Genomic DNA, 26,214 nt, shown 5'->3' with positions numbered 1-26,214 from the left:
TCGTGTACATCATATATTTGAACAATAAAGACTATTTATACTCAGTTGTTCGTGTACATCATATGTTTGAACAATAAAGACTATTTATACTCATTTGTTCTTGTACATCTTATGTTGAACCAGGGAAGGATAAAGTTTCTACCCAAGAAGTAAGTATTCGCAATATTCGGCAAACCCTCCAAATACACATCAAACAAAGAAATCAAATGAGTGATAGTCCCAAAAAATAAAATAAAAAATACAAGCATCTACAATCACCCTTGGAGCGATAGTAAACGGTAGCCTTACTAATGAATCTCCCAACATTCAAGAGTAATTTGAGCATAATAATAAATCAAAAATCTCTTTCCATCTCATAGATAGAGATATTCAAGTATGAAATTAGGCAAGAACTAAGAAATCTACCCCAAGCATATATACCCCTTTAATGCCTAAAGGTCGTGTTGAGTATATTTTAATGTCATCGGGGCACAATCATCCAACACACGTTTCACAAAATTTACATTTTGATCATCAACACATTTCTTGGTGTTACCATCATCAATGTTTCTTAGTATCATCATTTATGACTTCAAAATCAAAGAAAATAGTTTTACCTCACACATTTGTTGTTCGACTTTCTTCATTATTTATGTAAACAAAGAATTTCCTAATTAGAAGATATGTAATGTAGAAAAATTCAAAATGAATTACATAAGAAAAAGAAGTGAAATTTCAAATGAGCAACCCAGTCAGTGTCACAGGCGAAAAGTTCAGAAAATCATGCAGGAAACATGAACATTTAGAAACTGGAAGGTTTTCTCCAACGTAGAACTATGAATCCTCTAAGAACACAACGATAAATAGAACAGCAAAGGCACTTATTCATACAAAATAATGACCCACGAATATCTTCAAGAGTCATACACTACACTATTTAAAGGTTTACTTTAGAGCAACATTCACATTTAAAGAGGTGTCCGTCAAAATTAAATCTTTGGAATTATCTGCTTTTGGATGGTTTGGACAATCAAACTTGAGTCTCACATGTACAGGTCTTGTTATGATGATTTCTTCTACATCTCTTTTTGATGCCAGCAAGAACTGAAGAATTACATCTCTGCTTACCATTGTCCCGGGGTTTAGCAGATCTGCTATCCTGGCTGCTTTCCGTTGTCTACTGTCACTACGGCCATCTGAATCCTTTTTCAGTCTCAAATATAGTGCAGCACAAATGATAACCTGGTGGAGAACCAGAGAAATGAAGACACATAATGACTAAAGCAGCATTTTTGGATCTGAAATTCAGTATATTACTTCCCAAATTTATAAGGATCTTGACATAAGGCATATATATTATTCATAATCTAGTAGTGAAATTAGGCCTATTCGAAATAGTTAAAGGTAAAAAAATTTGCCTTCTAGAAATTCAGTTGATATCAATTTAAACAAGTAAAAATTTCCAATTTATTGCGGAAGAACTTTTCGAAATAATTTAAGCAAATTCCTTACAAGATTTTCATTTATCATTCCATACAACTACAACTCATGTTATAAAATATTACCAAACTTATAAGTACCAAAGTTAACTGGTCCATGCAAACATCCAAAACATACAATAAATTTAGTACATTACAAGGCATGGGTTTACACACCCCAAAACACCTAAACATGCCACCAAATTTAAGCTTCAAGATTGAAGTTTCACCAGAAATCTCTGTAAAAAAAAGAACGTTGAAACGAGATCGCCTTCAAAATTTCATATAAATGTATAACACATGGATCCCAAACAAGTTCCAAGACTACTACAAAATATAGATATCTTTATGCAAATGTGATCTTCCTTAAAGCTCCCAAAAACTCTTATCTCCAATGGTCAGCTTCAAGTATCCTCTCAAACATTCCTTACGATAGAAATAACTATCGCTAAGCATAAAGCTTACTGGTCTAAAAACTATAAGTTTGGAGCTATTAGATTTTTCAATTACCTTTGAAGTCATGGGCGCCTCAATTATAACGTATATAAATAAACCAAGTAACCAAATATATCAAATTCACTATTTAAATATTCAACTTATAGAACAATTTCACAAGAGATTAAATAACAAGTTTTGCCCAATATGTAAATCATGTCATCACACCAAGCATAATCATGTATCGTATCGAGAAAGACTGAAGCTCTGTACCAAGAAGGGTCAAAACCCATTGATCAAGAAAACCATATTAAAATGGCTTTCTAGTTTGTACTTAAAATGCACAACTTCCATACTTAACACCAATCAAAAATCAAAAGATATGAATCAAGAGGCATGTCAATAGTGACAGTCACAAGAAGGACAGAGTCCCAACAAGAATGTCAAGTGATACCAACACAACAAGTAACCAAGACAACCTTTCAGATATATCAACCGGTAACAAGAGTACACAAACCTCATTCTTTTAGCATACAAATAGTCCACACAACTTCAAGAGCCCAAACTGTAGACAACCAACGTCTCAAGTTCCTCAACTTGTACATGAGTACATACAACTAAATATCCTCTTTAATTTTTAGTAGCTCCATCATGTTAACATAAAACAAGTTTTATCATCAAAAGTAAGTCTAGTCTGTGTAAATAACACTGTTTCCAAAACAGTAAATCTGACCAATCCAGCACCTTATGTTGTAACTTAGTTTTGAAAAGGCAAAATTGGACTTCATGAAAAATATAGGTATATGTCTTAAGGTTGCAAAGAGTCAAGAATCACCACAAAATACATTTCGCACAAAAAGTTGTAATTAAAACACTAGCTATTGGACAAAGGGGATTTCTAAATCGGAAAACTGGACAGAACTTGTCCTATATTGCATCTCCTTTTTCAAATCCATAACAAAAAACTAGATTTCCATAGAAACATAAGAGGTGTTGACATATGTGTTAACTTTTCAAAACATATTTATTCACTAACAACAGAGCTCTACACAACAAGATATGCTAACAATACTAAACACTGCACAATTCGAAAACAAATTTGATCACTTACCAAAAGGTAAGGTGAGTCTTCAGCCAAAAGGAATAGTTTTTCTTGTGATTTTGTGGGAAAATACGGTGATGAGAGAGTTCTCAAGATTTCTTAGTCTTAAGAAAACCGAATTTTGTTGAGGGGCAGGAAAACATATGCTATAAAAGTGATGTTTATCACTTAATATAGCTGGAAAAGGGTGGCTGCCCAAAATTCTTATAATATCACACCTGAGTCACAGAACAAGCGATTATTTAACGCCCCCCAAAAGGGAAGGGGGAGAGAGTTGTAACGCCCCCAAATTATTTAAGCTACTATTCTCACTCCAAGAGGTTATTTCTTGATGATAGGAACAACTCCTCCTTGACTCGAATTTTGTGACGTGAGAAAACATAATTTCCTTGAATTGTGATTGTATTATAAAGATTGTATTATATATATATATATATATATGTTTTAACACTAGTAACTAAAGTGTGATATTTAAGAATTTTGGGCAGCCACCCTTTTCTAGCTATATTAAGTGATAAACATCACTTTTATAGCATATTTTTTCACCCTCTCTCTAGAATTCGGTTTCCTTAAGACTAAGAAACCTTGAGAACTCTCTCATAACCATACCATAAAATCACAAGAAAAAATTGTTCCTTCTGGCTGAAAACTGAAGACTCAACTTACCTTTTGGGTAAGTGATCAAATTTGTTTTTGAGGTGTCAGTATTTAGTATTGTTAGCATATCTCGTTATGTAGAGCTCTGTTGTTGATCAATAAATACGTTTTGAAAAGCTAACACATATACCAACAACACTTATGTTTATGTGGACATCTAGTTTTTCTGTTATGAATTAGAAAAAGAGGATGCAATATAGGACAGGTTTTGTTCAATTTTTCCGATTTAGAAATCCCTTATCTCCAACCGCTAGTGTTTTGATTATAGCTTCTTGTACGAAAGGTAATTTGTGGTGATTCTTGATTCTTTGCAACCTTAAGACATATACCTACATCTTTTATGAAGGACATAAAGTCCAATTTTGTCGTTTACCTTTTCTAAACTAAGTTACAACATAAGGTACTGGTACTGGCCAGATTTACTGTTTTGAAGACGGTATTATTTACACAGACTAGGCTTACTTTTGATGATAATCGTGTTTTATGTCAACATGATGGAGCTGCTAAAAATTATAGAGGGTATTTAATTGTATTTTCAAGGTTGTATATACTGATGTACATGTTGAGAAACTTGAGACGTTGGTTGGTCTACCGGTTGGACTCTTGAAGTAGTGTTCGACTGTTTGTATGCTAAAAGGATGAGGTTTGTGTAAGCTTGAACTTGTACTCTTGTTACCTACTGATATATCTGAAAGGTTATCTTGGTACCTTGGTTACTTCTTGTCACTTGTATTGTCGTGTTGGTATCACTTGGCATTCTGTTGGAACTTTGTCCTTCTTGTGGCTGTGACTTTGTCACTATTGACATGCCTCTTGATTCGGATCTTTTGTCATCTTGACACCGGATTTTTGGTTGGTGTTAAGTATGGAAGTTGTTCATTTTAAGTACGAACTAGAAAGCCATTTTTAATATGGTTCTTGATTCTCTTGATTGTTGGGTTTTGACCCTTCTTGATACAGGGCTTCGATCTTTCTCGATACATGACTATGCTTGGTGTGATGTCATGATCTACATATTAGGCAAAACTTGTTATTAATCTTTTGTGAAATTGTTCTATGAGCTCTCGTGACACCTAAATCATAAACGATCAAATTTGATACTCTTGATATATATGGTTACTTGATTTGTTTATATATGATATAATTGAGTTTCCCACGACTTCAAAGGTAATTGGAGAATCTCATAGCTCCAAACCTATAGTTTTTACACCACTAAGCTTTATGCTTAGTGATAGTTATTTCTATCGTAGGGAATGTTCGAGAGGATACTTGAAGCTGGCCATTAGAGATATAGTTTTTCGAAGCTTCAAGGAAGATCACATTTGCATAAAGGCATCCATACTTTGTAATAGTCTTGGGACTTGTATGGGATCATGTGTTATACATTTATATGAAATTTTGAAGGTTGGTTCAATCATGACACCATGGTTTGTAACTTAAATTTGGTGACATGTTTTGGTGTTTGGGCTGTGTAAACCCATGCCTTGTAATGTACTAAATTTACTGTTTGCTTGGGATGTTTGTATGAAGCATGAACCAGTTAACTTTGGTACTCATAAGTTCAGTAATATTTTATAACGTGAGTTGTATGGAATGATACATGGAAATCTCGTAAAGTATTTCTTAAATTATCCCGCTTTTTCAGTTTCAGATATAGTGCAGCACAATAACCTGGTGGAGAACCAGAGAACTGAAGACAATCACATAATGACTAAAGCAGCATTTTTGGATCTGAAATTCAGTGCAAGTATTTCTAGACTAGACAATTATACAAATTAATTTATCATTTTAAACAACTTGAGCAAGAAATTTCACATATATCCTGGTGAATCTCAGCAATTCAGAATCAAAAGGAAATTGCTGGGAAGAATAATGTACCTCACTTGTTCCAGGACTTGAGTTAACGGAGCAACTTATTTCAACTTTCCCTTCTGGAATTTCCTCACCACGGCTAATTGTTGCCTCTTCTATGGTTGCTGCAATTTCTGATGTTGAAAAGGCAAGGTGGTCGATTTCATCATACCATTGCTGGGCAATACCAACCTGCATATCCTCATCAATTTAACTCTTTAAACTACTGGAGAGAAGGCACTACTTAAGGTATGTGCTATTTAATACTCCGTTCATTTCACATAGATCTCTTGGTTTGACTCTGCACTGCTACTGGAGGAGTTTAAAAATGAATTATTCAGCATTTGTTGAGAAAAAATGTTGGACAATATTCCTTTTTAAAAAAAAGTGGTCCCAGATAACTATTTGAGGTATATGGTATATACCCAAATATGAAGAGTGAAAAATCAGCTTGGGATGAAGGAAGTAGAATTTATGGGTGAATACAAATACATGAAGCCTAAAGGTAATCAGAAACCTTTTCTGAAGATGTAATCGTGCTATCTGCCTCGGATATTTCAGTTGCTGCCCCTCTAGTTAGCCGCCATATACAACTTTCACCCAATGGTTCAATTAGATCAACATATTCTGGAATATCCACATCCAGTCGTATGTCAATTTTACCTGTTAAGAAAATGAAGCGAGGTTATCATGTAGTACTCCCTCTATCTAGTAAAACTTAGCCTACTCTCTCTTTTTACATTGATCTATAAAAAACAACTTTTTTAACAGGTCGCAATGACAACCCACTAACTACTCTCCATTGTAATGCATTCTCTATTTTGGGACATCTCAAACTGCTGATTGTCATAACCGTTAATTAAACCATTAAATTTTAAACCTTGAAACAACACACTAGTCAGATTAACATTTTAGACTCCCTCCTTCTATCTGTTGATGACATAAAATTGGTCATTAAAAGTACTTATATGATTTCAAATTTGAGTTAACATATACTAAATTAATTACTCCCTGATGTGTGTGTGTAAAAATCACTAAAATTTCACAAACAGCAATAGCCTGTTTAGCCAAGCTTTTGAAAGGTTAAAAGTGCTTATACAAAAATGCTTATTTTTTTTATGACCAGAGAAAATCGCTTATTTTAAAGACCAAAGGTGTTTGACCAAGCTTTTGGTGAAGAAATAAATGTTTTTGAATAGTAGCAAAAGCCTTTTTTCCACTTTTAAGCAGAAGCTGAAAAAAGTGCTTTTGATTTTTAGGACAAGATTACTCATCAAAAATTTACATTTACCAAATTAAGTAACTTACTTTGCGTAATTTGACACCTAAAAGTACCTTCTTGAAAATATTGGTCAAACACAAACCACTAAGGGAAGTACTACTCACATGATATAACCAAACACAAATTGCTACACTTCCACAGCACTTCAAAAAACACTTTTTATAAGCAACTGTTAAAGCTGATTTCGACAGCTTGGTCAAACAGGTTGTAAATTTGAAACCATAATTTCAAATATGTAATTGGTTCAGTAGTAATAACCTAAAATTTGAACCCAACAAATTTAGGTTATGGATCCACCTCTACTGATATATTTACATTTCAAGTATATTTTCAATACTTATCTAACTCCTAACATACTAATCTATAACACACTTACTAGTTCCCCTCTGGAGTTAACCAAAAAAGCTCTTTTATTTTTAAAGGAAGAGTAAATGTATCACAAAATTTATATAAATTAATTACAACCAAATTCTTGCAAGAATATATGATCCAGAAAAAGAAGATAAGTAAGATACAATATTGAAGATAAAAATTATAGGTATTGATAAACAACTGAAAGATCAGTAAAAAAAAAAATCCAGGTAAGAGTTTTTTCACAAATTATTTAAACTACATGTGACCAATAGGCTATTTATTACTACCTGGCAACAAGTTGAAAGATTCTATGTGATCAATAGAATTTGCTGCCAATGCTGCATCACTGCAACACCAACATCAAATACAGTAAATTAATATAATTGCCCAGAGAAAGAAGGAAAGAACAATGGCTTATAGAGCTTCTTTAATCTGTCACACTTACGCAGCACATACTCGTTCCAGAGGAGATGAGGACCAGTAAGGAAACCCAAGGATCCCCAAATTAGAAAACTGGAAGCTTGATAGAGAGCCCGAGTTTCTATTGAGTTTTAATACCGTTTGACCAACTACAGATAAGTACAATCAAAAATTGAATCAGGTAAAGCAGATGTTACAACGGATCCAATCATTGAAGACATGACTACCTGTATCACAAATGAGTATCTGATCCTGAAAAGTTACCACAGAAGATATAAGCTCAACATATGGAATTCTCTTTGACAAGCAATGTGCATCCACTTGCTGCTGCAACCAATCATTAGGTATTTGATTCAAAAGCATCGACTTCTCCAGGATCAATGGCTCACAGATCTCCAAAATATTTGAAAATCCTTTTAGAGTATGGATGAGTCAACAACTGACAAGGCTAACTGATAGAATAGAGACAACTTAAGAACATTTTTGGCAATAATTTATGTACCTTTAATAACCTCTCTGATCAAGCCTGAGGCTAAATCCATGATCCACAACGTCTCACAGCTTCATGCAAGAAAATTAAAGTGAGGGCAGCCCCACAGCTCAAACCATAAAATTTACAAATACAAGTGCAGATATTGTCAAGATATTTAATTTCAAACTAAGGAAAACAATTTCTGCAATATATGAGTTCAGAAAGAGCAATCCTGGGGCTTTTAGTATTCCAATTTCTATGATTCCATAAAGGGGTCATAGAGACAAGATTACAAGCTTGTTTATTATATTTAAATTGCAAGTTCATGAAATGTTGCCCAATTGGGTTCTAAAACAAAATTAACAGCCAATTTGGGGGCATATGTTCCAAGTATCTCCAACCTTATAAACATGTTATGTTATACCAACATACCTAGTTATGCTGCCCAAAGATAGATTATAAAGCTTAAGGCCTAAGAATATATAGATTACATAGTATTAACAATTATTAACAGACAAACAGTTACATTATATTCATGACATTCTGCTTAAAGAGAGAACAAGGAAAAAATGAACCTGTAAAGTCAAAGGAAACAAGAAAATAGAAACTACAAAGCTGGATCTCTGAAGAAATTTTATGTCAGAACCAGTTGACGACAAAAAAGAAAAGTTAAATGGGCATAACTAGTCACTGACGGTGTTTTGTGTTTGCACATCAACATGGGACATCTAATGACCAAACTAACTGTGTAACATGAATGTTCTATAGCATTTAACGCTTAGGACAATAGATTGAATTGGAAAACACTACTGCTTTTTCAACTTCCCTTATGAAGGAATCATATCTTATTTGAGCTTCATATTGCCCGTTTCAATCTCGAACAAAGGAGGAAAGTTTGGAAGGTTAGCAGCCAATGTAACAGAGTGAACTCCAATGTTTTGGAGTTGAGAAACACTAATGGATCTGCCTTTGAAGGTTGTGAGAAGGAGGCTATAGATCGTACGTGTATCACAGCTTGATCAAAGTATGCATATGATTTAGATGTTATCACACTCATGACAGTGTCAAAGGAGACGAGGTACCCCTAAAATCTAACCTAATGAAAATATAATAATGCCAACTAAAGTGTAGGTGTGAAACCATGATAAGATGTTAAAAGGAGACTAGGTAATCTTAAAACCACATGAAGGAAGTTATCTCAGAATACCTATAATCTCTTAGACTGGATGCAGATTTAGCGAAAAATAGAATAGACCAGTTTGGAGATTCTGGAAAGAGAAGGGGAGATATAATCTGGTTGAATGGGAGGTCACTCAATTAAGAAAAGGGAAAGGAGGACTAGGAATAAAGAATCTGGAAATTCACAACAGCTGCCTTTTGATGAAATGGCTTTGGAGATTCTGTGATGAAGAAATTTCCCTCTGGAAGGAAGTAATTGTTCACAAGTTTGGACAGAACAGTCCTTGGTGCTCAAATGAAGTGAATTGCACTTATGGGACGGGTGTATGGAGGACTATCAGAGGTCTATGGTCAAAGCTCCAGGAGAACTCTAAAATCAGAGTGGGCAATGGTAACAATGTTAGATTTTGGAAGGATAATTGGATAGGGGAAGTACCACTGCAGGATAAATTTCCAGATCTCATGTTACTATCTAGCAACCCTGAAATTGTTGTGTCTGGTAGTTGGTCCCCCCAGGGTTGGGATCTCAACTTCAGAAGGTACTTAAAAGACTGGGAGGTAAAAAGAGTAGTTGACCTGCTAAAAGAAGTGGATACTTTTGGTGGGACAATAATGGAGCCTGATAGACTTAGATGGAGACACAGTTCAGAAGGAAGTTTCACAGTAAATAAGTTATACAGGAGGGAGAATAGCATTATGCAGGAGGAAGAGCTAAAGATATGGAGGAATGTCTGGAAGAACATAGCCCCTACAAAAGTGACATGCTTCACATGACTAGTGGTAAAAAAGGCATGCCTTACTCATGAAGTGTTACAAAAGAAGGGGAGAGTTCTGGTGACTAGATGTTTTTTGTGCAATGAGACTGGGGAGACAAACAATCATTTGTTCCAACACTATAAATTCACTGCTCAATTGTGGAACCTGTTTTTCACTCACAAAGACAGTGTGGACAATGCCTGAACATACAATTGATCTAATGAGTTGTTGGATGAAAAGAGGGGGAAGTAAAAAGTCAGAAAAAATGGTGGAAAAATAATACCCTCTTGCATATGGTGGACAGTATGGAGGGAGAGAAATGGAAGGTGTTTTGAAGACAAAAAATCAGATCAGTCCATGATGTGAAATGGAATTGTCTGGTGACTTTATTTTTTTGGTGTAAACAGAACTGTATAGAGGAAATAGAGGAGTTTAGTAGAATTTCTAGGAGCTTTGTAAAGCTAGAGTCTACTTGCTTTGTAACATGTTTCTGATGGTGGCCAGCATTCCCAATGCTGAAGAATACAACAGTACTAATCCTCAAAAAAAATATAGAATAGACCAGAAGAAGAAGATCCATTTAGGAGATATAAGCTAGTTGGCCTTTATATGTCAATTGAAAATGTAGAAAACTTCTATTACTGTTACTAGTGTCTAAATTATTAAATGTTGAAATAAAACAAATTCAAATGGAGTGAAATGAATAAAGAGGATACATATATGGATATACCCAACCTTAATAACTAGCTTGGTATTGAAGAATTATTTTTTTCATCATCTTGTTCCCATTTGCAATTGAAGAAAGTACAAGGAAATCCAGAAACAGATAATATTCCCAGCATCCATCAGCTGATTATTCCCTCCTTTAATTTTCCTTATTGTTTGACAACAGTGCTTTCTGCCTATTGTAATAAGGTAACTCTAAACTAAGCCTTCAGGAAACTTAAATGTTGGAACAGATGATTGATCCATTTCCATTAGGTTGATAGAGAACCAATGAAAGGAACTTTCCTATCCTGCTTCTGTATCAGAAAACCGACAAGCAGATTATGCCTTTTCACCTCACCAAACAACTCAAACGAAAACAATTAAAATTTCACAGCTAGTGTTCTATGTTCATTAATACAAAGTCGTCGTGCAAAATAAGTAAAGTGTCCTTGCATTTGAAATAGAAGTTAAAACAAAGTGCGGATGAAATATATGAAACATTTGCAGATGTATAAACTTGGAAGATAAATGGACCAGATGTCGCATCTACCTGCGGTTAAAAATGAGGAGATCACCATTTGGAGATTTCAGAATGTGCCATGGAAACAGCAATGCATCCGGATTCAATTCCTCAGACTGTGCAGCTAGATCATTTCTAGGCCAAAGCTTTCCCAATATCCAGCTCCATATACTGCTATCTTTATTTGTTTTGCTTCTTGGGTACAACGTGTCCACAACCCTCCTCCCCATATCAGCTCTCCTAATAGCATGATTCTTTCACAACAGGGACACATTTGTTAGCTTTATGAAGTATTAGGGACTACCAAAAAAAAAAAAGGAACAGTAAGGATGTCCTCAACCACTAGGACAAAATCTTAAGGTTGTAAAATAGTGGAACATTATAAAATTCAGGTATAACATAAAGGAGATACAGGGAAGCTATTAAAGAATGACAAAAGTCCCACATCGGTGATTAATGAGATGGGTGGACTCCTTATAAGGCTTGGGCAATCCTCCTCCCTTTGAGCTAGCTTTTGGGGTGTGAGTTAGGCCCAAGACCTAATTTAAATCAGAGCAGGGCCCGTCTCACCCGATGCTGGGTCCCCAAAATTAAAATTGCCCACGCACCAGATGCTAAGCACTGGACGTGAGGTGGGGTGTTAAAGAATGACAAAAGTCCCACATCGGTGATTAATGAGATGGGTGGACTCCTTATAAGGCTTGGGCAATCCTCCTCCCTTTGAGCTAGCTTTTGGGGTGTGAGTTAGGCCCAAGACCTAATTTAACAGAAGCAATACTGTCTTTTGAATAACATATCTTAAGATCATTCTATATCCCATTTGACAGAAATTTTTATATCATTCAGCCAAATAAACAGAAAGTTATTGATACTTGTAGAGAGAACTGTAGATTGAGGGCTAATTTAACAACAATATGACTCGGGGAGAAACCCAATTTGAATGCTCCATTCCTACTTCACTTGATTATTTAGAGAAAAATTATAAGTTGGGTGTTCCGAAGGATTAAATAGGAAATGTGTGGGAGGCCATGCTACATTGTGGTTCTTAGGAGAGGAACAAAAAAGATTACGTTGAAAAGAATAAAAGTGAGCATGCAATCTTTCATTCTGTTGGGACTATATGGTAGACCTCTCTTGTGAAAGAACTTGGACATAATCTTCAAAAGAACCAAAAGGGATATAAGGAAATTCACTTTGGGTGGAGTGGAAGTTCCTTTTTTAACTCAGGCGACCATGTACTGCATCAAAATGTCTGGAACTGAGTGCAGACTTATTTTCTATTAAAAAGGCTAACAACATCACTCAAAAGTTGAATAACCACATTTGCCTTTTACCACTATCTTTCACTAGGTTCACTTGAGTTAGAAGTATAAACACGTAATCATGGTCAGTTAGCTCAAGTTCTTGAAATTCATGTGTGCTCAAATGTTAAAAGCTCAACCCACTGAATTTAGAAAATTGAGCTTCTCTTGATAAAGTAAACAAGCCTGAGTTTGATTTCGCTTTACTGGAGCACAAATTATAATTAAAGGAATTTATTAATTTTTTTACATGATGTATGCATATGTTAGAAATTAAGAAGGGACACACTAGAACACTAATACTAGATAGGATCAGAACATTCCGCATAACTAGTATTGAGTTTCCAATATATATTGGAAAACAATTAGCTCAACTAATTTATATCTTTGCTTTTATTTTCAATATACAAATATGTAGAAGTTAGAAAAAAAGACCCCAGGAACTTAAACGGCCAATCTCGAACTTGTACAAGCTCAAATTGCTGATTAATAATGAGCTTAGGCCAGGCTGCATTCATTAATACCCAAACATTGGTATTTTGACTATTGCTCATAGCTTCAGTTTTGTGTTCTTTTACCGAACTATTTACTCCCTCTTATATAACAATTTGGAGACTCATCTCATGTATATATTACTTTTATGGTGAGAAGAAAGACTATTGACTTTTAAAATATTTTCATAGCTTCACATGAAACACAGCACGTAATTTTTAAGAAATGAATGAATTAATGAATTCTGCTCTTGAGACGTCAACATTTTTTCTGAAAGTGAATTAACAATTTGAGACATCCCAAACAATTGAACTCTTGAGTGATGAAGTGGTTTTATTTTCATAGCTTCACTTGCCAAATCAGACACATCCACACCCTTCTCTTTTTTTGTTCCTCGTAACCATCAATATTAGATAATGAGAAATAGGATATCATACCAAGAAAATTAAAGAGCTCCAATGCAATTACCTCTGAGTCCACAAGATATAGACAGTCCTCAGCGGCATGATAAAAAGAAGCTGCCGGACGCCTCAACTTTGCTGATTCAAATTCTCCATCCTCATGACCAGGGGAAGAACCAATCTATGTCAAATGATCATGTTCGCATTAGAAATTCCTTTCATGCTTTAACAGTAGGATATGACAATTAAAGATGATGAAGCAACACATGCATGCCTGACACATACAGAGTCTAAGATCTTTCCATTGCCATCTAGTACAATAACTCTGTGGTGATTGGAGTCGGAGAGGAAAAGGCGATTGCCACTCTCATCAACTGAAATGCCACCTGCAAGGAAATTCAGAAACTTAAGTATAAGAGACAAATGCTAGGAACAAGGGGCTTCAGTCAAATTACAATCCTCGCATTTGTATATGGGAGCTTTCACATCTTTTTATCATCCCATGACATTATTTAGACAAGGGAAGCTTTTTCAAAAGTAAATTGACATAGCTATCAGTTTTGGGTTTCAAAAGGCCACGCCATAAGTTCAAGCTTCCTCATAGTGATTCAAAGAGAACACCAACGACATACTTCTTTACGTCTTTCTATCATAGCACTGCTTTATGGCACTGAACATCATCAATATTTATTTTGAAATTTTAGCGAACTACTGTTTGATGATTCCTCTACTTGATCCTTAGAACCTCTAAATTGCACTAGGTTTACAATCCCATCAGTAGGAAGAGCTATAATACATCATTTCATACAAATTACACCTTGAATTCATCCCTTCTTTAAATGCTTAATTGTTCCTTTCTTGTCTGATTTTCCATCATTTTACAAGGCAACAAAAAGAAAGGGGGTAGGCAGAAGGAATCCGTAGATAAATCATATTCGTAATTTTATACTAAAGGGAAACACACAAGTTGCACGTTTGAGGCAGAAAATCTCAAAATCCTTGCACCTTCATAGTAATTAATATATGGGAATGTCCATAATTATCTTTTTAAGTAAGTGCTAAATCAAAGTACGGGGGACAGCTCAACAGGGGAACCTCTACCTGGAAAGTAAAGAAGCAGGTTTCGCAAGGGAAAACAGAGAGGTGGTTCCTTGAAGTCATCAGTTGGCTTTACCCATGTGCTTGCCAGATTATGCATGATCTTGGGGGTCTCACTCTCTTGTGCTCTGAAATCCTTGATTGCTGACATTGCAGAATGTAACAGAGAACCTTAGTTTAAAGACAATAGAAGGAAAACGGATGATAGAGTTCCAGTTCTAATCATGCCATACACTGACCATCACCATCACTCCCCCAACAAAAGTCACATTTTGTGATGAATATGCAATTCAGAAGTAATCAATCATACTTCTAATCAAAAAAAGGAAAAGGAACTAATTATCCTTATTAACTAAATCTTTGGATAAAGGTAGCAGCAGCTCCAACAAAAAAAGATTAGTACTTACTCCCTCTGTCCCAATTTATGTGACACATTTCGGATTTCGAGATTCAAACAAGTCTATCTTTGACCGTAAATTTTTCATATATCTTTTAAATATTTTGAATTATCAATTATTGTGACTTATAGTACTTTTTATGTAGTTTACAAATATATAAATTTCATTTTAAAAAATTTGAAGATTCCATGAGCAAATTCTCGGTCAAACTTCAACTGTTTGACTCTCGAAAAGCAAAATGTGTCACATAAATTGGGACAGAGGGAGTAATATTTATTCAGCATGGCAGATATTTAAAAAAAAAAAAAAAAGGAGACACACCCTACCTTTGTCTAGAATCACAATATCTGCTTCCTTCCCATAATAGATTGAAGAACTTTCAGAGCCATTAAACAACACGTAGCAGGCCTCACAAGCAATCTGAAAAAGGACGTTGTATGTCAATTCATGAGCAATGAATGGATCCAGTGACAATCACAACATGAGAAACATGAAATAAAGGTTGCAGAAGGTCAGATATCAATGAAGAGCAACAACAACATAACCCAGTGTAATACCACAAGTGGGGTCTGGGGAGAGGTTATTTCCGATAGACCCTCGGCTCAAATAAAGCATATCAAAATCAAGTATGGAAAAGAAATATAGCAATGAAGAAGCCATGCTAAAAGTAAATGAGAAGAAAACAGTAGAAATAACTAATAATATCTGCTTCCTTCCCATAGTAGATTGAAGAACTTTCAGAACCATTAAACAACACATAGCAGGCCTCACAAGCAATCTGAAAAAGGACGTAGTCACGTAGTATGTCAATTCATGAGCAATGAATGGATCCAGTGACAATTACAACATGAGAAACATGAAATAAAGGTTGCAGAAGGCCAGATATCAACGAAGAGCAACAACAACATAACCTAGTGTGATACCACAAGTGGGGCCTGGGGAGAGGTTATTTCTGATAACACTCGACTCAAATAAAGCAGATCAAAATCAAGTATGGAAAAGAAATATAATAATGAAGAAGCCATGCTAAAAGTAAATGAGAAGAAAACAATAGAAATAACTAATAATACAGTAACCGAGGCAAAGGAAAAAACAGATAATAATAAAATAGAAAAATAAGAATGTAGGAGAGTAATAATAACAATACCGATAAGAAAAACTAGACAACGCTCAACTACCTACTAACCTCCTACTCTAATCACCTAACCTCCATATCCTCTTGTCTAGTCATGTCTCGATAAGCTGAGTCATATCCTATCTAATCACTTCTCCTCAATACTTCTTCGGTCTACCACTACCTTACTCTCCCCATATCCACCATAGTCAACGTCTTACACCTCCACATTGGGGCATCTATGCATCTCCTCTTCACATTTCCGAACGATCACAAACTCGCCACCTCGTCTTGTCCATCATAGCGGTCACTCCCACATTGACTCGAATATCTCTATTTATAATTCTCTCTCCTAGTATGCCCACACATCCATTTTAACATCCTCATTTTCGCTACTTTCATCTTCCGGACGTGCGAGTTCTAGACCAGCCAACACTACACCCTATACAACATAATTGGTCATACAACCACTTTATAAAACTCACTTTTAAGTCTTGGTGATACATTCTTATCACACAAGAAACCGGATGCGACCCTCCACTCCATCCACCTTGCTCTAATACAATGAGTAGCATCATCATCAATTTCCCCATTTCCTTGGATTATTGACCCAAGGTACTTGAAATTTCCTCTCTTGGGGATGATTTGTGTATCAATCCTCACTTCCCCATCTACCACGTATTACATCAATGAGCTTGCACTCCAAGTACTCTGTCTTAGTCCTACTCAACTTGAACCCTTTAGACTCCAGGCATATCTCCAAACATCCAGTTTATCATTAACTTTGCCACATGTTTCGTCAATCAATACAATGTCATCTACAAATAGCATACCCTACGGCACCTCCCCTTGAATATGTCACGTCAATTCACCCATCGCCAAGGCAAATAGAAATGGCCTAAGGGTTGATCCTTGATACAACTCCATCACAACTAGAAAGTGCTCTGAATCTCCTCCCATTGTCCTCACTAGGTCTTGGCTTCTTCGTACATGTCCTTAACCACCCTAATGTAAGCTACATGTGCACATTTAGCCTCCAAGCATCTCCATAATACCCTTAGGACTCCATCATACACTTTTTCTAGGTCAACAAAGAGAAAATATTACCCAAAAACAACTTATTATGCATATGTTGTATTAAAATATATAGAGGGTAACAAGCAACAAAGTAATACTCAATACCCAAAAGAAACATGGACAAATTGCAAGAAACAGAAGTCGTATCTTAACCCAAGTACACAACCAAGATGTTTTTGATGAGGGTGCTGCAAGTTTAACAATTAAGCACAGCATTTCCAATACCGACCCATATATCAACATGAATATATGACCAAAGGATATAAAAGATTGAATGTAGCTAACATCGATTGCCTATTAAAAACATGAAAAGAAAGATTGATGACATAGACATACCCCACAATACGCATTGCATCTTCTAGCACAATGCCAATTTTCTCTAATTTAGACGAGACTCAAGGTCTAACTACCATATCAGCACCACTTTGCACATAAAAGGAGATTTAGTTGAGACCCAACACAAAATTTAAACTATTTAACCAATACTGTTAAAGAAGTCAAAATCTAATGATGAGGTTATTTTTGAGTTCATCCATTTGGTCCTCAAGGAGACTCTCTAGCAATGTTCAACAATCTTTGAAAGCATTATTATCTAGTTTATAATTCATATCGGTTTTCATAGTTTCTGTTATGACTTATAAGAGTTCTAGGGACTTACTACTTCTTCTCTGCCTGTTAAAATCATAGTGTTATTCATAACCCCTATGACAGTAAATGAAATAATGTTTCTATAGTGTACCAAAAACATGAACTTATTCATTAACAGAATAGAGAAAGAAACATAGAAGGGATTTGTCTATTTTTTTTTTAAACTGGTAACATTTGTAATTTAGTACTTAGGTAGTACTGAAAAACCATATTTACAAAAGCAGAAAGGAAGTATAATCTATCCAAAAACTGAACCAAATCTAAATGGATCCTAAAACATCTATGATTGACTCAGTTTCATTGGAGTAGACATTTGTACACCAAAAGTAGAACAACAAAATACACTTAAGCTTTACTTCCTGCAAGTTGTTGTTCCTATTCTCAAAACATCTCTCGTTTCTCTCCCTCCATATAGTCCACCAAATACTAGCAGGGATCATCCTCCATCTTTCTCTGTTTGTAGCCCCAACTCCAGCCATCTCCCAACTGAATAGAGTCTCATCAATCTTGCTAGGCATACACCAAGATATGCCTCTGAGATTAAGGAAAATCTGCCACAGCTGCTCAGTAAAGTTGCAATGTAAGAAGAGATGTCTCACTGTCTCATTAGCCTTACCACATAAGGAACATCTGTTGCATAGAGAGATTCCTCTCTTGGCCACATTATCCAATGTCAAAACTGCTTCATTGGCTAGTAGCCATGTAAAGCATGCCACTTTGATCCTCCAGATTTGCTTCCAAGGCCATTTGAAGTCTTGAATGCGACCAGGACTTATCTATTTGTATCCTTCTTTCACCTTGTAACTACCTTTGTTGTGCCCTTGCCACCATAAATAATCCTCGCCTGTTTGTATACCTTGAAAATTCTCCAGAACCTTAAACAGTTCAAGTATTCTGGGAATTTCCCAGTCATTCAGATTTCTTCTGAGGATCAGATCCCCATGATTATTTTCTTAAAACCAACGATAGAGTTTATCTTGCTTTCCTTAGAACATCAGCAAGGATATGATGGACACATAAACTTTACATACTAAAGGAGACCAAGTTAGCAAATAAATATAAGAAAGCACAGTATCCAGGTACTAATGACAGAAAGTTCAAATCTTCATTGAATAGTCAAAATTTGCAACTCCCTTCTGACTAAGTACAGATATTTCAATAGAGTCCCGTCTTTGAAACAGCTATCAAGTCGTACGACACAATATATGAAAAAAATCAGATTGAATAAGATCCTTCAAACTGCACTAATTGAGCAACAAATTATGTGAACATACCTCTAGAACATTCTTGTTAGCTAGAAGGATAGGAAAGGCAATGTATTCTTTCAAGGTTCTCCCAAGCAGATGTGTGCAAATATCACTGGAACAAAGTGGGATCTTCATATCCTGGAAACCAATTATTTGAAGGAAAGGATATCTGCAACATTGGAAGAAAGTAGAGATCTGTGAAAACATGTATATAAGAAAATTAACACAGAACAAGTTTGCATAAGGATCTATGCTACCTATCCTGGAGAAACTTTACTTTCTCAAGCATGCTAACAAAGTTTGCCTCCGTGATTGAGGAACTATTTACGAATCCAGCTATGAGCACTAAGAAAATGCCATCTTTCAGAGATTTCTTATCCGGAATTCCATTGAACCAACAATGAGAAGGGCCTGTACATTTTGTTCAAAAAGCAACGGAAAATGAGGCAAGTATGCATATATATCCAGTTACAGAAACCAGATAATGAACAAGTTAGTAGTGCCAAAAATTAAGCAAGAAATGTGAAGAATATAGAACAAGTTAGGAGTCGATTGGAAGGGCAGTCCGGTGCACTGTGCTCCCTCTATGTACGAGGTCCAAGGAAAGGGCGGGACCACAAGGTTTATTGTGCACAGCCTTACCTGCATTTATGCAAGAGGCTGTTTCCACAGCTCGAACCTGTGACCTCCTAGTCACATAGCAGCAATTTACCAGTGTCGATTGGAAGAATAACAAAAGATTGGAGGATAGGAATCGATGGTCATTGGATATATTATGACTGTAGCAAGTTCATTAAATTATGTTGATGTTCTCTCTTCTAAAATGATAGCAGAAATGGAGCTAGAAGGGGTTTAATGCCAGATGGCTAACCTTGCTTGCTTGGGAAAGTCTTGCAATAGATTCAACTGTTGCTAATTTTTAACTGATGGAAGAGAAAACAATACGGAAGACATGATGGTCTTTGTGATGTTGCTGAAGCAGTCATCATGCTACTCAAGGAGCTTTGATGGTGGTGCAAACTAGAAGTCCTAACACTCGTAGGTGATCTTCTGATAGATATGTTGGTAAGGAAGATAGACTGGTCACTGGTGACATCAAATCAGGATATACTGTTCATTATCGGAATAAAAAAGCAAATGCATACAGCTGTGGAAAACAGATTGCCACTCACAACACTTGCTTTTACAAAAAATAAGGTCCATATACAAAACTAGAAAATGAACTCAGAGTTCAAACATGCCACGGATTCACACATGCTAATAAATCCTCCAACTGAAAATCTACTGCAAAGGTAGAATCTTAATGACATAAGAAGCATGAATATGTATGCTAAGGCCATAAGTAATTTATCATATGCATCCATCTACTAAACATTGAGCTCTCAGGACTCATTTCACTGATAAGATCCACAGAAGGTACATGATTAACTCAACCGCTGACAAGTTGGTCCAGTACAACAGTTATTTATTGGCCATCTGTGCAAACCTTTGGTGCAGCATATAGGAAAGAGAAAAGTATTAAAAAAATTCTCCAGCTCAGGATTTTTTTTCTTTTCTTCGTAGGTAAGTTTCTTCAACTCGGATTTAATTGATCAGAAATCCCCAGAACTTAATGAATTTTTTCTACTAAAACCTATTGGAATCTAGACATATTCCACATGATACCTCAGTACATGGTTTCATCCTCACAATTTTACAAAGAAAAACAAAATCACATTTACCAAGTGAGAGTAGCTCACCTTCAGGTTTATCAATAGTAGACTTAATGAAGGAGGGTAAATCGAGTTGTACAAGAGGCTCCGACACTGCTTCTGATATAGTTGAATACCTGAAAGAGACTGTCAAGGACAAGTGAAGACTTCTAAAACCTCCAAAATAGTAGGCTGAATGAATTCAAACTACTACATGGAGCACTAGAAAAACAAAATTTTAGAATTACTTATCAATCTTTTTTTTCCCTATAATCTCTTACCACTGAAAATTATTAAACCCTAACAATTGTATATTATTTTGGTACAATGATAACAATTGTATATACCAAAGTAACCGAAGTTTTCTCCATGTTAATACATATATACGGCACTAGAAAAAAATTAGAGCTCAATTAACTTTACCCATTAAGGAATTAAACAAGAACTTCTAAGGACAACTTTGCATCATCATATTGTATAAATCATAACATATAATGATAGAAAAAACTTTCAAGATAGTATTTTTTTAATGTGAGCTGAATGGAACATCAACTGAAAAATTATTTAATCGATCTCCTCTTCCTTACTGAAATTTGAAAGAATTTCAATAAAAAAATATTAACAAAATGATAAAGAGATAACCCACATTACTATTCATTGTTGTTCGATCAGGTGGAAACATAGTTCTAAAGAAATTCAAATTGGTGTACCCTGTATCCAGAAAATAGAAATTGTTACCTATGATCCTGATGACATCTATATAGGCACATTGTATTGATGTCTACACGTGAATTTTTCGAACAATTCAAAAGAGGCCTGCGCAAAATGCCGTCTTTTCCGGGTAGATTATACATGTTTCCTGTCCAGAATCAGGAATTCATATTAGCAGAAAATAATTAGAAAACATTAGCCAAATAATTTGACATTAGGAAGAAGTAAGTACCAGCAGAAAGAAGAGGGAGCAGCCTATAAGCTTCTTTCAGGCGTCTAACTCGGAGAGACATAGCCATACTCGTCTCTCTTTCTCAGCTCTTCAAACTTCACAGCAGGGAAGCTTTCGAGTTTTAGGGCAAAAATGTAGAGACCTTAAATAACTTCTTGCAAACTACAATTACCTAGTAATAACTTTTTAGTTTTTACATTTCAACAAGATTTAACTCCAAATTTAGTCAAAGTTCCAAGTAAATACCTTTCATGTAGGGTGGACATGGTGTGGTACGATATGGTATTTGAAAATTTTGATATTGTAATTTTGGTATTCAATTTTTAAAACATTATATCATTACCATACCAATTTAATTTCGTGCGATTCGGTATTTTAAAGTTCAGTTTCATTATCTAACACATTACACATGTAAAAATATACTATATTCAAAATAAAGAACAAACAACTCATTTCATTAATTAATTAAATTTCAGATACATTTCAATCAAAATAGAGTAGACAAATTTTCTACTTCTAAACGTTTAGGGGTCGTTTGGTTGGGAACTAGTTATCCCAGAATTAACTATCATGGGGTTAGTTATCCTGGGATAACTTATCCCACCATGTATATGGATAATTTATCCCATCACTATGTTATAAATGGTGGAATAAGTTATCCCAAATATGTCAACCAAACAAGACATCTAAATTTATCCCAAGACTATTTATGATTATCCCTCACACCAAACGAGCCCTTAGTTTATACTAATACAAGGTTGCATATTTGTTAGTATTTTAATAATATTATATTATTTATGTAACTATATGTAACATCTACCTATTTGTAAGAACTAGAAAGAGTTAGAATTGGAAATAGTCATATTAGGAAAGAATGAAAAATCTAAAAAATTGGTTAAGTTATGTTAAGTTTGAGTTTTTGGTCAACTTCAAATAACCATAACTCCTAGATCAGGATGAGTTAGGTGCGATTCCAGATTATACCGTAGGAAAGATCTTTGAATTATCTTTTCAATGCCGCTGAGTTTGCGCGATTCTGAGTTTTTATGAGTGAGATATGCCCATTTGAAGTTGGGTTGTTCAGATAAGGAAAGTCTAATCCGGATTTTAGAAGGGTATTGTGGTCTTTTCACCACCCCATGACTTAATTTCGTTTTTTGGTAATTAATTGGGGTCTAATCAGAATTAGATCAGTTGAGACAATTGGAAATTCACGCTAGGGCTTGGAGAAAAGAGAAAAAAGGAGAAAGGAGAAGAAAAGTCAAGATTCATCAAGATCGTACAATTTTGGTTGTGGATTTCGCCAAGGATTCAATCCTAAGAGGTATGTGAGATCACATAGCGTTGGGTTTGTTCACCCACACGCCAATCATGATTCAATTCAGTGAAGTTAAGTTGTTTTGAAAGAAAATATTATGAGTTCTTGATGATAATTCGTTTGAAATCTTGTGGGTTCTTGTTGTTGAAGTTTCTTGAGTTTGATTCATGAATTTAGGGGTGTTTTTTAGTAGAATCTTTCGTATATTGATGATTTAGTTGATTCTAAGTGTTTGGAGAAAGAACCAAGTGAAGTTAGAGAGTTTAGAGTTGAAAAACGAAGAAGAAATTTCGCAACTTTTTGGGCAGGGGCCTGGGGCGGCGCCCTAGCCAGAGCGCCCCACCTGGGGTTCTAAACTTTGGGCTCTGGGGAGCCGCGCCAGCCAGAGCGCCCCAACCCTATTTCTGAAGTTTGTGTTCTGGCGCCCTGCGCCACTCAGAGCGCCAGGGACGCCAAGCCCACTACTTTTTCCCACTTCTTTCCGTACTAGTTCCTTAGTAACGTACCTAAGTTTTCTAGTTGATTTCTACAGTCTAAGGTACATCTAAACATCATGAAATCATCCATAAACATGAGATCATGAGCCTTGAATTCATAATTCAATTCAAGGAAATTTAAGAGTTAAGTCAAGAAGAGTTCAAAGAGTTTTCCAAAAGTCTTTCACAAACGTTTTAACTTTGTTTTAAGACTTGAGTTTTGAGTTGAGCAAAGAGTAAAGATTTGAGTTAATTTCTTCAAAAGTTATACGGGAACTAAGTATTCCCAAGAGTTAAATGTTTTCACATTTGAACAAGAGAGGAAACATCGATTTCCAAGAGAGCTTTTAAGCTAAGTTTTGAGTAATTATCTCGAACCAAAGAAAGAGTTTTTTTTTAAAACATATGAGCTGAGTATATTTTGGGAGTAGTATTGAGCACCGATATGGGGACGAGTACATAATAACTCAAGTATCCATAAAACATGTAGCCATCATGGGTAGAAATGATCATACTTTTTAAATGAATCCGTTGTGCTTTTTAGCATAGACTAGTGGATCCATTTAGTTGAGGCGTTCTATATCACGGTAAGGTATATGACAGTTCTGGCAGTGTGGGCGAGACGTTGATCATCACTAGTTATACCAGATCCAAATTAACTATATCCGACCCAGATTAATTAATTACAACCGTCCCAAATTACATTTACTCCACTGTTAAAACAAATACACTCTTCATTCCCAACATTTCACTTCATCTTCCAACCTTCTTCCCCAATATATTCGCTTACAATCTCGAAAAACACTACCTAAATACACACATGTATCACCATAAAAAATCATCAAAACACTCATGATTTTTTATGGTGATACATGAGTCTATTTATGTAGTATTTTTTGAGATTGTACGATAATATATTGGGGAAGTAAGGTTGGGAGAGGAAGTGAAATAATGAGAATGAATGGTGTATTCATTTTAATCGGTGGTGGTAAATGTAATTTGGTACGCATGTAGTTAATTTGGGTCAGGTATAGTTAACTTGAGTTGAGTGTAGTCAATTTGGGTTGGGTATAATTAGTAATGGGTGAGTTTGTAAATTAATTTAAGTAATTAAATTGTAACCAATAGATGGTCGCCACATATTTAAAAAATTATTTAAATGATAATCCGCTATAAAAGTGGTCAATATTGGACCCAAAGGTGGATAGAAGGGTATTTGGGAGCCAATAGGTGGATGTCAGGGGTATTGGAGAGCCAATAGGTGGATGGAGGGTAATTTTGTACCATTTACAATAGTTTAAAGGTATTTTAGGCCCTTTTCCGTTAATTTAATAACATTTATAAAGTTTCTTATTTGTCTAATTTAAATTTTAAATAATTAACTTTTATTTCTAAAAATAGCTATAATTTTATGATTGCAATTATGCATCCAAACAGTACATGTCTAATTACACCATGACAAACAAACATGTCAGTATAATTATGTCACGACCCAAAGTACACCCTAGACGTGACATGGCATATAAGACTCTGAGAGGCCCTACATAAGCCGCTTGACATACATACAACACAACATGATAGAAAATACGAGAAATTAAGCAATAGGTCTCATATCATAAAAGAGTTTGACATAAAAGTGAAAGTCTAATCATAGTCTTGAGAAGTCAATCTAATACATCAAAAGAATGGTTGGGACGTAACACATACACCACGTACATTCATCCTAAAACTAAAGATAGAAGAAAGCATAATAAAGATGACAAGGTCCTCAGAACATGAGGACTTTCCAAATGATCTTCAACGTCAATCAATCAACTAGCCACAAGCGGGAAGATGAGAAGTGACAGACCCTACATTATTAACTAGCAGCGCTTTCATAGAAAAAAAAATTGACAGCTATTTTGTAAAAACTTTTTTTGGAAAATCACTGCTTTGGTAGCGTTTTACTAAAAATTAAAAAAAAATTAAAAATATTTTCTTAATTTTTTTTAAAAAAGATTTATGAAAGAACAATTATTTTTTAAAAAAATTGCTAACAGGCAGTCTTATTCCACCCAAAAATTTGGACTCGCCGTAGAAATCATTAAAATGAGGCACGAACTGTAATCGGTGTCGAATTAGGTTGCCTTTTCAGCGATTTTTGTTAAAAAATCATTTTTTAATAAAATTGCTGCCTCGTTTTCAAAACGAAAAAAATAATTAAGAAAAACGATTTAAAAAAAAATAAAATTGAAGAGAAACGAATTTAAAAAAAAGAAAAAAATTTAACTAAAAAGCTACCAAGGCAGCTATTTTCAGCCTTTTGGCAGCTTTTTTATATATAAAAAAATATATCTTGAAATGTGGAACTAGTTTTTTTTTAAAAAAATTGATGCATTGGCAGCGATTTTGGTAGAAATATTCTTTTTATTTTTTTTCTGAAATTTCTGTCAACTAGTCAATATCTAATGGTAAAAAACTTTCTTTTTTTATTTTGGTGGAATTTTTTTATTTTTTCAGAAAATCGCTGTCCGTGCAGCGTTTTCGCGATTTTTTTTTTAAAAAAATTAAAATCGCTGAGTTATTATAAAAACAATTTTTTTTTTGTTGCGTTAATTTTTTTAAAAAATTGCTGCTGTTGCAGCGTTATTATAAATTTTGTGAATTTTTTTTTAGGCAGCGATTTTGGTGGATCTATTTTTTTTTTAAAATAAAATTCTTTTGATTGTTTTTTTATAAATTTCTGTCAACTAGTCAACATCTAATTGTAACTTTTTTTTTAAATCGCTACCTTGGCAGCGATATTGGTGATTTTTTTTTAAAAAAAAATTCTGTCAA

At 34.9% G+C, this 26,214-nt stretch overlaps 1 protein-coding gene across 1 annotated transcript; it reads right to left on the bottom strand.

Moving 5' to 3' along the window:
* Positions 1 to 762: 762 nt before the first annotated feature.
* On the bottom strand, positions 763 to 21,720 carry LOC125825523 (uncharacterized). Its single transcript, XM_049504848.1, has 17 exons — positions 21,604 to 21,720; positions 21,399 to 21,519; positions 20,709 to 20,797; positions 19,227 to 19,380; positions 18,997 to 19,138; positions 15,210 to 15,303; positions 14,489 to 14,629; positions 13,673 to 13,773; positions 13,455 to 13,568; positions 11,224 to 11,447; positions 8,061 to 8,119; positions 7,786 to 7,971; positions 7,584 to 7,707; positions 7,426 to 7,484; positions 6,020 to 6,165; positions 5,530 to 5,694; positions 763 to 1,221 (listed from the first exon to the last, which is right to left on the bottom strand). Exons 1-17 carry the CDS (start codon positions 21,668 to 21,670, stop codon positions 925 to 927), a joined length of 2,283 nt encoding a protein of 760 aa, XP_049360805.1. The 5' UTR covers positions 21,671 to 21,720; the 3' UTR covers positions 763 to 924.
* Positions 21,721 to 26,214: the final 4,494 nt, after the last annotated feature.

The sequence above is a fragment of the Solanum verrucosum genome, unplaced genomic scaffold (assembly GCF_900185275.1).
Source record: "Solanum verrucosum unplaced genomic scaffold, falcon-dt-bn FXZP01000101.1, whole genome shotgun sequence".
Classification (NCBI taxonomy): domain Eukaryota; kingdom Viridiplantae; phylum Streptophyta; class Magnoliopsida; order Solanales; family Solanaceae; genus Solanum; species Solanum verrucosum.
Note: the sequence above shows the minus strand (reverse complement) of the source record. Positions and strands in the feature narration are given on the sequence as shown.